Here is a 15444-nt window from a genome sequence, read left to right as displayed (position 1 = left end):
CCATCTCTGGCCACGCCGCAGGGCACGGCCCGCGGGCGAATGACGAGGTGCGCGTTGAACGCGGGCCGTGACCGGTACCTCCCCGCTGAACCCCGACGAGGACGGGACGGGGGCCGCGGCCCCAACCTGCAGCAGCTGCCGGGGGCCGGGAGATGGCGGCCGGGCGCCGGGCTGGGGCTGGCGGCGCGCATGCGGCCGGGCGCCGTGCCCCGGAAGCGAAGCGGGCCGCGGGCCGGGCCGGGCGCCATGGCGGGGCCCGCGGGCCGGGGGGGCCGGGCGGGCCGCTCCGTGTCCACCGCCACCCCGCTGCGGCCGGGCCGGGGCCGCCGCTCCCCCGGCGGCAGGTGAGGGGGGGGAGTCCGCCTGCACCGGCCTCGGGGGGGGGGGCCGGGGGGCAGGGGAAGGCGGGCGCGTCCCGAGCCCGGCGTGCAGCGCTCCGCTGGTAGCGGCGGGGTGTCCTAATATTGACGCGTCCGTGCCTGCTCGGCGGGTAGCTCCAGCCGAAAGCACTCGCAGTACCCGATGAGTTAGGTTGGTTTAGCGGCGATATCTGGGATCGGCCTAGGCCACGCGTTGTGTGAAAATCGGTAGGCGTGAGCGTGCTGCATAAAGTTTTTAAGGCGCAAGTAACTTGAATGCAATTAAAATAAGCCGTCTTCGTGTTTTTAAGCAGTCTTTTAAGAAGCCACGTTGTGTATTTTGAGGTTCTTAGCTTTTGTTTTATGTCTGAAAATGATTTAAGACATTTGGTAAAGCAGAGTATTGCAGCTTGCGTCTACGTCTGCATGGCAGTTGCAGTCCAAGTAGTAACGTGTCCATTGTGTGTTTTGAAACATCTTCGTTAAAAACTACTGCAGTTACTAAATATTCATGGCAACCACATTCAAGTGTGCTTTATATGAAATTAACGTTTCTCCTTTGTGTGTGTTCAGAGGTTTCACACTTAATTCTGTTCAGTGTTCTCTGCCTGATTACGTACCGTGTGTAAGACAAGAAACAACCTTTCCATCCCTTTAGAGGTCTGTTACCCAATCTGAGCTTAAACCGGTATAACGTCCTAAGCTAGTGTCACCAAATGGTTCAATCTCAGATTTTGACGGCGATTGGTTATTATTTGAATATCGAACATATTGGTACAAACTTAAATATACAAGTTTTAATGCTTTTTTTAAACACTTTAAAACTTTGCAGCCTGATTGAGATGCTCACTGTGTTTTTTTTCCAGTATAGATTTGTATGTTTTCATTATAGAGTTGGTATTTCAGGGCGCTAGCGATGCAGGTCTGCTTGCTGTTGACCAATGTTCTTAATGATATTCCACTTTTTTTTTTCAGCCTTGCCCTGTACTTTTCATCAAGCAGTGATGATGAATTTGAAACGTGTAAGTAATAGTGCACACTTGTTTTCTAAATGAATGTAAGAAGGTCATATTTTTATCTGCATATAATAAAGTAGTTTCTCAGCATGATTTTCTTCCATGGTGTTAGTCTTACATCGTTTCTGCTACATTGCTCCTGTACAGTGCACTGGTGGTAGCTTATGTGCCGTGGTGAGAGCTCTTGAATTTCGTATCTCGGTCTTGGATATACCTTTTGCCTTGCGTTGTATGTGAGACTCTCCCTGTTCTTCCCAGCTATGTTTACTGTTAACACTTCCAGACAGGACAAAGAGTTTCTTGTTGCTGCAATTCTGTCTGGTCCCTACTTCCTTCTCAGCCTACCGTGTATCTTTCAGTAAGCATTTTCTCTAAACTGTATCTGTTCCAAACACATCTGAACTGGTCAGAATTCCCTCATGTCCCTTAACTTCTGTTCTGTTACCCTTAACCAGCTGGAGGGACGTTTTTGGCTAGGGATGTGTTTTGAAATATATTATGTTGGATTCTGCAAGGTTCAAAACAGTAGTACTTCTTTCCCATTTCTGATACGGCTAAGGACTGAATAGTGAAGGAAATGCTATTGTGAGCTTTGAGGATTCAAGAATTGGAGCTACTTTTAAAAGATTCTTGTGATGTTTTTTTTTTTTTTAAGGTCTGGATTAAATTTTTTTAGGCTGCAAGTTTTTCCTCAAAAAAGCGTAACAAAATGATCATTAGAACTTTGTTCTTAATCTTCTTTTTGATTCAGTTTTATCTAGAATGAAAACTCCCAAACCAGTCTCCAGAAAGGAGCATGCAAGGTGGGTGCTGTAATTAATGATTTCTCAGTCTTTATGTATTAGCCTTCAAACTAGCAATTTATGTATTAGCTTCAATTAGTATCGTATCTGCTATTCTGAATACTGAAAAATGATCAGAAGTTTTAGTGATTTGTAGGCTGACAGTGTATGGAAGTGAGTGTGAACAGAGGAACTGGTATGTGTTCGGTCTGTGTATGTTCAGGTCACGTGAAATGCCGTGTTTGGAGGTGTACATATTCTATTGCCATTTCTATTAGTGGATATAGTTGGTAACACTTGTGAGCAGCTGGTACCTGTTACGCTAGATGTGTTTTTTGGAGGCCATTTTTTTAATATGGCAATCTTACTCCTCCATTTTCCTGCTTATGCCTTTGTTTTATTGCTTGTTTTGCAGGTTAAAGGACTTCATCGATGACTCGGATGATTTCTTCTTGGACCGTGAAGTGAGAAAGAGCACAACAAAGAAGGGCAAGTAATCATCCAACAGCAAATGTAAAGCAGATATTCTCTTGGGTCAAAAGCTAGCCTTCATTGCTGACCTCATAAATGCCATCTGCAGACTGCAAAAAGCTAATTAAATTGTTTCTGGAGGAATTACCGGGGCGGGGGAGAAGGTAGGGGGAAGCGACATGGACCAGAAAAGTGAACGGTCATCACTGTTAGATCTGGTGTGATCTGTTGATCATGATAGATCACATCTCAGATGTCAGAAGCCTTGTTGGCAAGTGCGTGCTTTATGCTGTAGACTATGTTCCAGTCAGCTAAGGCTGAGTGTTTTTTCAGTTAGCTTTCACTTGTTAATTTCATAAGATTTTAATATTAAATGTTCAGCTATATTCCCACACATGTGTAGCTTTTCTTACCAGGAATAAAGCTTATGATAGTACATCTTTCAGTGACTGTCCATTCAGTATGACAGTAAATGAGCAGTGTGTAATAAAGAAAGTGCGAAGATGCTTTTCTATCCTTCGTGTTTCCGTGTCCTGTTTCAAGGAATCGTTTTGTGTTAAGATGAATTTGAATCTCCGAAGTGAAATTACCAAAACTTTAAGCTGTTTCCTTTGAATTACAGCACTTAAGGATCTTCAAACCCCAAAGAAGCTGCTGACTCCTGGAAAGGAAAATGATTGCTCCCCAAAATTTAAGTATCCAGAGGTTTTAAGTGACAGTGAAGATTGCGTCTTTGTGGGAAGTTCGTGGCAAGACTACCAAAATGGGGGAGTGAAAGACTCGAAAGAGGGTCAGAGGTGCATGAAACTCCCGCCTCCACAAAATCTGAAAGAGTCAATTGCCACAGGTAGTCCAGACTTCCTCATTGGAAGGAAAGAAAGAAGTTGTGAAACTAGTACAGAAAATAAAACGCCAGCCATTCCACTGCGACCAAGTGCAGGGTTAGAATCAGACAGCTCAGACAGTGAATTTGAATCATTGATAGAACGGGTGAGGAAACGAAGTGTACCCCGAAAACCGCTCTTAAGCACAAGTAAAACTGTCTACCAGCCGAGCACAATAGGTAAGAAATAGTTCTTAGCTAACTTGCAAATTATCTTTTGGAAGCAATGGTAGTGCTGATTACTTAATTCTGTTCATGTGCGTGGCGTATGCTTTGGAAGTGCCACCCAGCATTTTGCAATTTTGGACTCTGCTGCTTCATCAGCAGAGTGGTAACTTTTATAGTATGTAACAGCAAATTCTTTCTATCAGTTGTAAAGGCCTTTGTATGTACAAAAAGAGTATGCTGAAATGGAACATAAGACTTTTTTCATCATCTGTTACCTGATTGTTAATGTCTATGCTCCTGATTCTTTAACAGCATCTAATCTTGTGACTTTTTCTGTTGAACTAGAAAACATCAAGCCACCCTGTGAAGGTGCCCAGTCCTCAAAAGGGAACGGAATCAAGACACCAACGTCAAACTCCATTTCACTTCACGAAACACCTTCAAGGGTAGCGGCTTCTGTGAGAATTCCTAGGAATGAGTCAGTCAGTTGCTCAGGATCAGCACAGACAGAGAAAAAGTACGTATTTCTCCATCTATACTGTGTTGGGACCATCATAGGTAGATGAAGAGATGCTAAGTGTTTTGTCTAGGGTCATGTTCTGATTTTTTTAGTACTTGGAAAGGTCTGCTACCAGTTCAGTAGTTGTTAATGGTTAAGTAGCTGGAAGTCTGGGCTTTTAGTCTCACACATGACAAGGCGAATATAAGCTTTTCAGAAGAATGTCTTTTTCATTTCTAATAGCTGCCTGTATCCTGCCTTCTAGCCATGTGAAGTTTTTTTTTTTCCAGTCACTTTGTAGTTGTTTATACCAACACTAAACATTTAAATGTCGTCTTCAAAGCTGATGCTTTGTCACAAATGCTGGAGTTGACCATCCTAGTGGAATATTTACTTTCCCTGAATGAATAGCTTTTCTTAGGATTCCCAGAGTATCTTTGGATACGTTTCTGAAAAGATACTTTTATTGTGGGTGTTGATGTTAGGGCTGTTCATCCATTAGTCAAGTTTTGCTTTGACGGAGGCTCATTGTGTAATGAAGTTGTGAGCCTCATAAGCTAGTTTTCTGAATCCATGAATAACTGTAGGGCTATTGCAATAGTTCTGCCCTTCGCACCCCTGACGAGGCAAGGAGACAGTATAAGCGTGTGGACCTCAGTGGCCTTGTGAGGCCAAGGTAGTGAAAACAGTCAGGAGGAGCTTATGCCAATGGCAGCATCCCAGAGATCTTTATTGGCTATAAAGTGACCGTTATTTTTCAATGAGTTATCTGAACTTCAGTAAACTGCTTTATGTCTTTTCTTGTAGGCTTACCGTGTGCTCAGTGCCTGGCTGTTTCTTGCAAGATCTCTCAAATCCAGCTTCCAAGTATGTGAAGTATTTTAAGAAAAGTAAAGAGGAGCTGACACAGAAGCTCTACTGTCTCTATAACAGCACCATCTTTGAGCAGAAGGTAGGCTTTAAAAAAAAAACCAAACCCTCAAGCACAAAGGAACTTACATTTTTACAGTTATAAAAACCTAGTTAATATGTTGCTCCTCATTTTTTGATGTTTCTGCCTCTTTATTTTCTTCAGTTAGTAGAAGTTACATGTTATAATAATGGTTTCTGTTTCTGTTAGCTCAAGCAACTTCTTTGAAAGGGATTTTTCACCCCTGTGATGCAGCAGTTTTCAGCTTGGCTTGCTTTCCCAGCTGTAATGCTGTACCATCCTTAAGTGAGCAGTTTGGATGGTGTCCAGCCGAGTCCTTGATGAGATTAAACTGCTACATGAGGTTGCCTTGGATCAGTTTCATCTTTGAAGAGGTGACTGATAGTTATCCTCGTGTATTTTCTAGCACCTGCATGGTCATGAGCTCAGCAAGCCGTGAGTGTTTCTGTAGCTGCCTGTGCAGTGGCAGGCCTCAGCAAAGGCAGCTCTGGGTTTCTGCTGCTGAAAGAAGCTTAAGGCTGTTTACCATCACTGCTCAGCCAGCCCTTATGGAAGCAGCATGTGCTAGCAGACTGCAGCATTGCCACAAGCTGCTTGCAGTAGCACAAGCAGATCTGCTGGCTGTCGTATCTGGTCTGGTTGTTGTGTTCCCAGTTTCCTGTCACGTACTTGCAAGTAGTTTAGGAGCTTAGCTGGGTTGCTGCAATCTGCTCATAAAAAGTAATGTGAGCTGGAAACTGGGAAACATGTCCACAGCAGACAACGCTTCACTTGGCTCAAACTGCTTTAGAACTGTGGCCTTTTTTTTTTTTTTTTTTTTTAAATTCTTGTGTAACCTTGTTCTAACAGTTCACAGCCACCAAAGGGGGGGGTAATGCTGTTTCCTGTTCGCAGCTGCAAAAGGCAAGTGGTGGGGGATGTACATTGGGGATCAGGGAGCTGAAGGATAAAAGCACTTCCCTTTGGTGTCAGGATCTGTAGCCTCATGCTTAGTCATGCTACGTGCAGTCTTCATGCATTCCTATTGCATGTTTCTGTCTGCCATTCCTGAACAGATGAAGAAGCTGCGTATCCTTTTAATGACAGTTTCAGATGAACTTTAGCTTTAATTTGTGTTTCAAATTGGAAATTCAGTTTGAGAGAGCCACTGTCATGATCTTTGCATCTTCTGGGATGCTGGAGGCCCTCCTCTTGTGAGAAACATCCATGAAAGGAAGGGTGCTGCCCTCAGTAATTCCAACAGAACTTCCTTCAGGAAGGAAAGCCTCTCTATCTGAGGAAAATGTTGTTGAGCTGACCAAGGACAGGCTAAGGTCATGATTTCACATAAAGCTGAGCTGAACAGGCTGAAAGATCATGCAGTCTGGTGCTTCAGCCCTGTACATGTGCTGGCACTTAATACTGCTGGAACAATTACTTAAACTCGTTCAACTAATTCAAATGACATAAAACTGGCAGAAGAACAAAAGGTAACTGAGATGTGATGAAGGCTTATAAAATCAGGAGCGGCACAGAGAATAAGCAGAAGGTGATTATTCATCCTCTCACAATGTGAAGGTACATTAAGCAAAAATGGCAAATTGCAAGTTCAGAACAATCAAAAGCAGATGGTACTTGACATGTAAACGATTAAGCTGTAGAACTTCTGATCAGAGACTATTGTGGATGCTGGAAATTCATATGCATTTAAAAAGGCAATAAAAAAACCTGGGAAGCTATTTTGTGCAAAGAAGTCACCTCTGTCTCAGCGAGGCATTGTCTTGCAAATGGCTAGCAGTTGGGAAGAGTATTTTGAAGAGGCAGTTCTGTTGTGTTCCTCACCTGGCCTTGTATTTCCTCTCAAGCAGCACTGTTAGCTACTGTTAGAGGCAGAACAGAGGACCTAAGGGACTCTTTGTCTCATCCTGCATTGTGAAACTCCACAGTTGGTTATAGAAATACAGAGGATGGGAGTAAGAAGCCCTGGAGAGGATTTTCTGGTGATGGCAATGTTAAAGGCACAAATAGAGACATATGGTACTGACTGCAGTACCTACCAGGGAAGCCAGAAGGCCCGAGGAACATAAGGGAGTGACAGGAGAGGGTAGATTACATGTACTGTTTTGTCTTTCAGTTACCAGAGAATATGGTAATAACCTGGAACAAGAAAATGAGAAAAACAGCAGGATACTGTGTAACCGGGCAAACAAAAGGTCCTGAAGCCCAGCGTTATGCTCGAATAGAGCTTTCTGAGAAAGTCTGTGATTCTGCAGGTAGGTACAAGAAAATCTGTGTTGATTCTTCTACGAGAAAGCATGTTCCAGAGGTTAAAAACTTGGACTGGAGGAGTAAGAGATTTGGAGCTGGGTCCTGCTCTGAAATTTCATATTACCTTAAACAAATAAATCCATTGATTACAGCACCTGTCCTCACAACCCTTCTAAGAGGCTGGGCAAATTTCACAAGATGTGAGAACAAAGGTCTATTCATGTCAACCTCGTTATTTTGTTTATATTACTGATTTGAAGACATCTTATAAGACATCTTATATTTCGGAGGGAGTTTATTCTGGGTTTATTCTTGTTAACTGCTCCTGGCAGCTACCAGATGACATCTGTCTGCAAATTAAACATCAAAAAGCTGCCGTGTAGGGCCTTGATGTGCCTGCAGTTTTTCCATACTGAATCTAGTTTTGGTCTTTTTCATTGTGGCGTTGGGGGTAGATAAGAAAGGCAGCATCAGAGGTGTGAAGTAGCGAGCTAAGGGTGCGGGTTCGTGCTTCCCCATGTGTTTGATCTTAATGTCTTTTGTTTGTTTTGCCCGCAGATCGTCTTCGAGACACGCTAATTCATGAGGTTTGCCATGCAGCCACCTGGCTGATCAATGGTGTTCGCGATGGGCATGGGCGATTCTGGAGATACTATGCCAGAAAATCAGCTATGATTCATCCAGAGCTGCCAATGGTAACACGATGCCACAACTATGAGATTAAATACAAATTCATCTACGAGTGTGTTCTGTGCAAAACCACGTGAGTAATGTTTTGATCTTGTATATTATTATGTATTAACTTTCGTCTCTAATTTGTCAGTTTCCTGCCTCTATAAGTTAGGGGGCTCTTAAGCTGTGCTAATATTGAGTGAACTTGGGATTTTTTTTTTCCAGTTATCCCAATCTCATGATCAACGCTGATCCTATTACAAGCTTTGTGGTAGAGGATGGTACCTCCCAGTTATGTTTGTTATTATTTATAAATTTATTTATATTAGTAGTAGTAGTAGTTTTTCCCCTTGTAACAAGGGGGTAAGTGCATGCTCTGAAAACATGAAAGGAATTTTTTTCTCAGGATCATCTGTGCTGCTTCCAGGAACATTAGAGGTTAAAAAAAAAAAATCAGACATCATGACAGTCTTCCTGAAGTATTTACTTTGGCTATGTAATGCGTTAATTGCTCAGATGCAACAGAGCACTGAAAATATGATGCCGTTGAGGAGAAACTCCAAAGTGAGTTGACTCATGGGCTGAGGAGGTGCTTTTAAATGGTGTAGCACTTCATACTACCAGGCTGAAAGTAAGAGACAGAGGAAGGAGCTAAGCTAAAAAATGGAGAAAGTTCTAGGGTAGAGAAATGCTTAATATAGATTTGATCGTTTCACTCTGTGAAGGACGTAGTCTGTTTCCAGTTCTGTAATGCTAGCTTAAAAATCTAGCTGGCAGAAGAGAGCCCTTTCCCAAAAGTACTGACCACCACAAGTGTGAAATTAAAGTAATTATTTCTCCATTTCAGGATTGGACGTCATTCCAAGTCTCTGGACACAGAGCGCTTCGTGTGCGCACTCTGCGGGGGGCGGCTGGTCCTGAGTCAGCCCACTCAGAAGGACGGCACTCCTGCTAGGACACATCTCACACCCTTTGCAAAGTATGTGAAAGAAAACTATGGACTTACTAAAAGAGAGCAGCATGGGTTGAGCCACGCAGAAGTTATGCGGAAACTCAGTGCTGATTTTGCCTTAAAAACTAGGCTTGAAGATTCCTTGTAATAGCTTGATGCACTTCGTTTCTTGATGCCATTCAACATTTGTTAGGCCCACCTGCTTTCCCGCTACATACATGGAATCTGTGAGAAGGTGTTTTGGAGGATTCCAGACAATTTTAATGCTTTAGTTTTAATAAGGAAGCCCCTAAGGCCTAAGTGAGCAAAAACAACGATGATGATAGAAGGGCTCTGGCAATCAGTCAGCCAGGGTATCCCTCTTAGAAGATGCAGTTCTAGACCCTTCCTGCGATAGGCTTGCTGTGTTTGTCTGGAATTTTCTGATCTGTATTTAGACACAGTGCTTTGTAGCAGGTTTTCAGTGACTCCAGTGAACTATTAATTTACTGTTCCTTCTGAGGAGCTGATCTGCTCAGTACATCCTTCTGTGTGTGCTACGTGTACGTCTGTCTGGGACTGCCAGCTGTGAGAGAAAAATCCAGGCACGTGGGCAAAGTCCTCTGATTCTGTCTGGGTCACTTCCAGGCAGGCGAAGAGGCAGACCTAAGGAAGGACCTCGGTATAGATTCAGCCATTCCTCAAGTGATCCTTGACTGTTTTTCTTAAAGTGGTAGGTAAATAGTGCCTCAAATCTGTTACAGTAAGCGTGAGTTTTTGCAAAGCTCTCCGGCTCCTACCGAGATCAGAGTTCTTTCTGATTAATTTTTGACTGCAGTTGTGCCTCCGTCACTGAGATTTCATTGAAGCTACAATAGATGCAAAAGGATAGGTAGAAAAAATCAACTTCACTTTTTTGGACCGCAGAATAACAAGATCTAGTCTGATGTATTTTTTCCATGTGGAACGTGATTCAATGCATGGTTGTCTGCTGCGAACAAGTTTGCTCAGGTGGTTATTACATTTTGAATAATCAATAAATGTTTTTTATACCAATTGTCATAACAAAACACAGGCTGTTGTGTTGTAATTTAATCACGGCTGTGTACCTTTGGTATGTGAAGGCTTCTGATTTCTTCTTTTTTGGAGTTTCACACACAGTGGGTCACCTTGCGGATCTGCCTGCCTCTTGTGAGGTTCAGTCCTGGCTGCCAGGAGGGCTGCAGGGTCCATTTTGTAAGGAATCTCAGTGCTGAATATGCAACAGCACCACATGGAATAAGAGAGAAGTGTCCAAAAAGTGCAGGTATTGATATTTAATTTAGTATAGCATCCATTTCATTTCTACTCCAAGTAGTTCTTACTTTGGAATTTTTTATTTGGTTTGAAGTACACTGAGCACAGACCCTATGTCAAAGCTCTTCCAGGTCTCTCTCCAGGTTTCCCTCCCACCTCTTACCTGCCTGGGTGGATAACCAGTAATCCAGAACATTATTAGATACAAGAGCACGGTCAACTGAAGCTACTGAAAGGCAGAAGTTGGCAGCATCAGATACGACTGTGGGGACACTAACTCCTTCCCCCTCTAATCCTCCTGTTCTAGGCTCCTGGAATACAAGTAAAGCAAAAAGCCTTCCGTCAAAATATAGGGGAGGGGGGAAACAACCCGTTCCCTAGGTGTACACCCTCCAGAACTGAAGTCTCTTCTACCAAGAGATGCTGCCTAACCCCAACACTGAGCTAGAATTACACTGCATCACGCAGCACGTAAAGATCCCTGCTTCCCGTTAAGCTGGGGCAGACAGGAGCCTTTATCCCACAGCAGTGCTCTCTGCTGCGTGGGGCAAGACAGGAGGCACAGCCTAGTATCTTCATTGGAAGGCGGTGTGGGGCTGCCCTTCAGCCACAGGTAGGTCCTGTAGAGTTTTTTAAAGTCTTTTCTGAAGGGTCTGCATTGCCTCCTTCACTCTAAAGCAGCGAGTTCCTCCAGGAGCCGCTCTTTCTCCTGCTGCAGCTCCTGCACCCGCTGCTTGTTCTGCTCCAGCCTGTCCTCCAGCCACTGCAGGAGGGGCCCGCTGATGGCGGACATCTGGCTGCAGAGGTTCTTTGTGAACACTGCAAAGAGCAAGAACACGTGTCAGTGCACACGCAGGACTGTGTGCTACAACAAGCACAAGGGGGTATGGTCTAGGGAACAGAAAGAGCATGAGGATTCACCCAAGCTCGCTGGCAAGAGCTAAGAGGCCGTATGCTTCCTGTACGTTACGTGCAGGAGGAGATACAAGCACGCATGGATCAGACACACTACTTGAAGACTGACCACAACTACATACACAGACCCCTTGCTGTTCTAACAGGAGAAAAAAAAAAAAAACAACCCGAAGTTTATTGCAATTTTAACTACTATTTGAGGGTCCTTAAGGAATCCACACGGATAGAATGACATTTATAAACCCCAGGATTTAAGTTACTTTACAACCCTCGGTATTTTGCTTCGAAGTATTACACGGTCTAGCAGAGGAAAAGCAATGCAACAGGGAATCCTCTTAGTTACACAGCATCTGTGATTGAAACTGAGCTGCCCAGCAAATAAAAAACAAGAAGTTGGTGCTCTTGGGGTTATTTCCAGCTGCTCTTTATAGCAAAGGCAGCGCTGAGCGCACAAGGGCTGTTACACAACCGTGGCCTACCATCCCCCGAAAGCAGCGCCATCCAACCGCTGCTCAAGGCTCCGGTGTCCCAGCTCCCAGAAGAGCACCCTGTACTTGAATAAAGAAGGGACGAATCCTTACCTGAGCCATTGTGAATCTTGGTCACGGAGTCTAGGTGGGTGAGGCTAAAAGAACAAACGAAGCAAATGAGTGACAACAGCAGCGAATGGCTTACCAGGCAAATCCAGGCTGTAGAACTAGCTACCTACAGCTGACAGCACAGGTACTTCTGAGCCTCATTGTTTGGTAGAAGCCCCGTCCGTTCACAAGGCTAACGGACCTTACTGCACAGAAATAACACTCTGTGGGGAGCACCAGAGGCAGGAGAAAGAAAAAAACCTGACATTTAATCTCATTTCTGACCTCTCAGCACTCTCACCCTGGTTAAACACAAGTTACTCACACACAGCCACATCAGTGAAGCACCACCGCTCGCTCACACGCGCTTTAGCGCTCTCACTGCATCAGAGGAGCCGTTCCCTTAGCTCACGTGCAAGTCACATGCAGGAGTACAAGGTCAAGCGCACCTGAACGCCGTAACATGAAAGTGTTCCCTCAGCTCTCCTACAGAGGCACACAAGGTGCTGAGGCTTCTCATTTCTGTACCCCTGCTGAGGCACCTGAGGTACGGCAATAGCAGAACGCGTCAGCGAAGAGCCTCGCAGGGGGCTGCAGCCCCGTGTTCTCACCTGTGAATCCTCCTGTAGGCGTCTTGCTCCTCCTGACACAGGATCTTGGGCAGCTCGACAGCTGACTCCAGACACACCTTCCCAATGGTTTCATGCGGGACAACGTGAATAGGAATCTCAATCCTTTCGTATCTAAAAGGGCATCAGACACCATTAACTGCAAAGCGGCAGAGAAGGAATAATAACGATAACAATAATAATAATAAAAAGCCTTTACAAACCTACAGTGGCTGTCTAGCTCATGGGCTCACTGCAGGTTTCCTTCTGAGAACGTGCCAGAATTGACAGGCAAAGGGAAGCCTTTATAGCCACACTCTTACTTCAAATTCTAATGATAAACATACTACAGCAGCTAGAGGGCCGCTACGCTGCACAGCACGCGTACCGTTGGCAGAGGCCTGACCCCACACAAGCTTGGAGCTTTGAATTCTAGAGCTGAAAGCGAAAGGCTGGGCCTTCACACGACAGAGTACAGCACAAACTCATACGCAAACTACAATGTTCTACATCAGACTTTAAGTTAAATTACTAAATTATCTCAGCTAAATCAATCGAATTCAGATTCTCTTCAAGCAGCCTGCATTAGCAGAGAGGAGGAGACCTTGTTCAGGCATCTCTGTACCTATTTGTTGCTCTCCGTGAACCCAGAAACCACTTATTTGAGACAATCCAGAAAGGAAAAATGAAATGAAATCCAAACTAAACATAATATTGCTCTGTTGTACTCACTCTGAGCTCTTCTGGGCCTGAATGGACTGGAAACAGGTGTAGAGAATCCTGCCTGTCTAAGAGAGGCAGCAGGAAGTCAGACTGCGAGTACCGAAACATCACTTAGGACCCCCAAATCCTTCAGGGAGCAGAACATGCTTTCACACAGCATTTAACAGTTCGCAGAAGTATACACTTCACGCTTGGATTGGTCTGCTGGAACCGCTCGCAAGCGCTGACAGACCCATTAAGTATGAAAAAAAAAATACCTTAGACCAGAGCTACTAGGAAAGCCTGGCCAAGACACGGCGATCAGCTCATCCCGTGCTGCAGCAGCGTCTCGTGAGGCTGCACTAAGCTGCTCCTGCTGGCCTGAAGGGCACTCGCACATCTCAGTGCGCACACGCACTGCGGCCATCTGATGCGGCCCCAGAGCCCTGACACCAGCACAGCTGCTGGCTAGAGAGCCGCCCCCTGGATCAGCACACGGTAATTAACGACACGTCCCTTTGTCATCAGGATCACGATCCAAACGCCGCCACTCAGCCCCGCTTTGAGTGTGCTCCAAGCAGAGCTCGGCCCTTGCTGCAGGCTGCGTCCAAGGGCAAGCGCGGGATTTCAGCTTTGCCCTGGGGCCGACGTTTCTCCTGAGCGCTTGGAGGGTTTATCGCCATTTTTAGGTTGCCTACCTTTGTGTTTTTGTCTTCAATGAAGCAGGAGAAGATGAGCCCTACAAAGCCCTGGTCCATCATCTGATACATGGCTTGTGTGCGGACATCTACAGACAAAGAAATAAGAGCATGAGAACTGCACCGGTCACCTGAAGGACTGGAAAAAGACTTTCCAGCTTCTGAAGGGTGACCCTGCAATTTGTAACAGTCCCGTGCTTTATCTCGAAGTACTTACTCCAGGATATTAAGTTAAAATGTTGATCCCGTTTAAAACATACTTAAATGCAAGTCTTAAAAACACAAGATGAGTTAATGAAACAAGAAAGGATCACAGCATCAGCCCGGTGCTGCAGATCAGCCATATAACCGCAGCGTCCACCAGGTGTAAGATACATGCTTCTTTCCAAAAAGCGTTAGTTTTTGCGTTAACACTTGGAGATGTCAAGAACCACTACAGCCGGACTAGGATTCCCACAGCTTTTTGCTATTCCCCAACCCCAGCTCCAGCTCTGCTGTCTGGAAGAACAGCGGCACCAGCACCAGCTTCTCCGGGGCTCGGGAAGCTCGAGTACCAGAGCTCAACCCCCGTGCTCTGGACATTTTGGAAACCAAACATCGGTAATTGGGATGATCAGCTCTTAAAGCCCACTATTGAGAAAGATAATTAGCCAGCTGTGAGCTTTCACACAGAACCGAGACCGAGACCGCTCTTACCGACGTGCGAGGGCCAGACGGTGATGTGAGGGTGGGAGTGGTACCAGCCCACCACTCTCATGGGGCGCCCCGTCATCTCAGCCAACCTGTGTGTGCGTCAAGGTGCTTTCCAAAGCAACAGAGCGAAGGGAAGAAAAACCTTGTACACGAAAACCAGCAAGCGCAGGGCACAGCTTAAAAGCTTCTCACGGGCCGACCTAACGTCAGATCCCCGCAGAGGGGCGACGAGGTGCAAGAAACCGATGGAAGCCTCTTCCCCCAGCACTACCAGGACATCGCCGTCGCAGAAGCAAAGCAAAATTTGTCTGCACGTGGCAGCGAGGGACGGGTCAGAAAGCTGCCCAAGATGGCGCAGGGACGCAGCCCTCCAGCGCACCACCCGGGCGCAGAGCCTCGTGAGCTCTCCGTCCCTACTACAGGCTCCTCGCCGGGCAGAGCCCACCCCACGGCCCCGCTCCCCCTGTGACCGAGAGAGGAGACGCAGGCGGCCGCGGCGCGGCCCGGCCCGGCCCAGGCAGGGGGCAGCAGCCGCGGGCAGCCCCGAGGGGTCCCCAGCAGCGGCGGGCGGGGCCGGGCTCGCCGCCATCCAAGGATATCTCCGCCTCGGTGGAGGCGGCCGAGAGCTGCTCGGGCGAGATCTCGACGCGGTCCTTCCTCTTGTCGGAGCGCCGCAGGATGATGACGGAGTGCACGTGCACGACGCGGCCGGCGTCCACCTGCGGGCGGGGGGGAGGGGGGGGGGCACGGCGCTGGCTGCCCGCTCCGTTGCCTCGCCCCGCGCCCCGTTACCCCGCGCCCCTTATCCCCGCCCCGCCCCGCGGTACCTGCCCGATGCAGAGCCCCATCACCTCCTCCTTCTCGGTGCTCAGCGCGTGGTTCAGGCACACCAGGAACGCGTCGGCCTCCAGGTGCACCGCCTGCACCGCCATCTTGTCTCCTCACCCCTCCCCCCCCCGCGCCGGAAGTAGCCGGCGCGGAGCCAATCGCAGCGC

The 15444-nt window shown here is 46.5% G+C and overlaps 2 protein-coding genes across 3 annotated transcripts; one reads left to right on the top strand and one right to left on the bottom strand.

The window, feature by feature from the left end:
• Window positions 1-223: 223 nt before the first annotated feature.
• On the top strand, window positions 224-10029 carry GCNA (germ cell nuclear acidic peptidase). The gene is made up of 10 exons (XM_035541618.2): window positions 224-344; window positions 1335-1381; window positions 2127-2178; window positions 2573-2646; window positions 3251-3691; window positions 4025-4196; window positions 4986-5130; window positions 7223-7361; window positions 7915-8119; window positions 8876-10029. Exons 1-10 carry the CDS (start codon window positions 247-249, stop codon window positions 9126-9128), a joined length of 1626 nt encoding a protein of 541 aa, XP_035397511.2. The 5' UTR covers window positions 224-246; the 3' UTR covers window positions 9129-10029.
• A 231-nt stretch (window positions 10030-10260) lies between these two features.
• On the bottom strand, window positions 10261-15412 carry BRCC3 (BRCA1/BRCA2-containing complex subunit 3). 2 transcript variants are annotated; one of them, XM_050713402.1, is made up of 8 exons: window positions 15301-15412; window positions 15049-15168; window positions 14453-14540; window positions 13757-13845; window positions 13089-13144; window positions 12360-12491; window positions 11752-11795; window positions 10261-11074 (listed from the first exon to the last, which is right to left on the bottom strand). In XM_050713402.1, exons 1-8 carry the CDS (start codon window positions 15379-15381, stop codon window positions 10923-10925), a joined length of 762 nt encoding a protein of 253 aa, XP_050569359.1. In that variant the 5' UTR covers window positions 15382-15412; the 3' UTR covers window positions 10261-10922. The 2 variants fall into 2 exon arrangements, with proteins under 2 accessions (XP_050569359.1, XP_035397646.1); XM_035541753.2 differs by having other exon boundaries at window positions 15277-15407.
• Window positions 15413-15444: the final 32 nt, after the last annotated feature.

The sequence above is a fragment of the Cygnus atratus genome, chromosome 13 (assembly GCF_013377495.2).
Source record: "Cygnus atratus isolate AKBS03 ecotype Queensland, Australia chromosome 13, CAtr_DNAZoo_HiC_assembly, whole genome shotgun sequence".
Taxonomy (NCBI): Eukaryota; Metazoa; Chordata; class Aves; order Anseriformes; family Anatidae; genus Cygnus; species Cygnus atratus.
The sequence above is the reverse complement of the archived record's forward strand: the minus strand, read 5'-3'. Positions and strand labels throughout refer to the sequence as shown.

Bases quoted from the DNA above. Each gene is read 5' to 3' on its own strand.
- GCNA (XM_035541618.2), top strand. From the start codon at position 247: ATGGCGGGGCCCGCGGGCCGGGGGGGCCGGGCGGGCCGCTCCGTGTCC. The intron at 345-1,334 runs GTGAGGGGGGGG...TTTTTTTTTCAG, and splicing joins CGCCGCTCCCCCGGCGGCAG to CCTTGCCCTGTACTTTTCAT. The intron at 8,120-8,875 runs GTGAGTAATGTT...TCTCCATTTCAG, and splicing joins TGTGTTCTGTGCAAAACCAC to GATTGGACGTCATTCCAAGT.
- BRCC3 (XM_035541753.2), bottom strand. From the start codon at position 15,381: ATGGCGGTGCAGGCGGTGCACCTGGAGGCCGACGCGTTCCTGGTGTGC. The intron at 13,145-13,756 runs GTAGGCAACCTA...TGCCTCTCTTAG, and splicing joins TTGAAGACAAAAACACAAAG to ACAGGCAGGATTCTCTACAC. The intron at 11,075-11,751 runs GTAAGGATTCGT...TGCTCTTTGCAG, and splicing joins CAAGATTCACAATGGCTCAG to TGTTCACAAAGAACCTCTGC.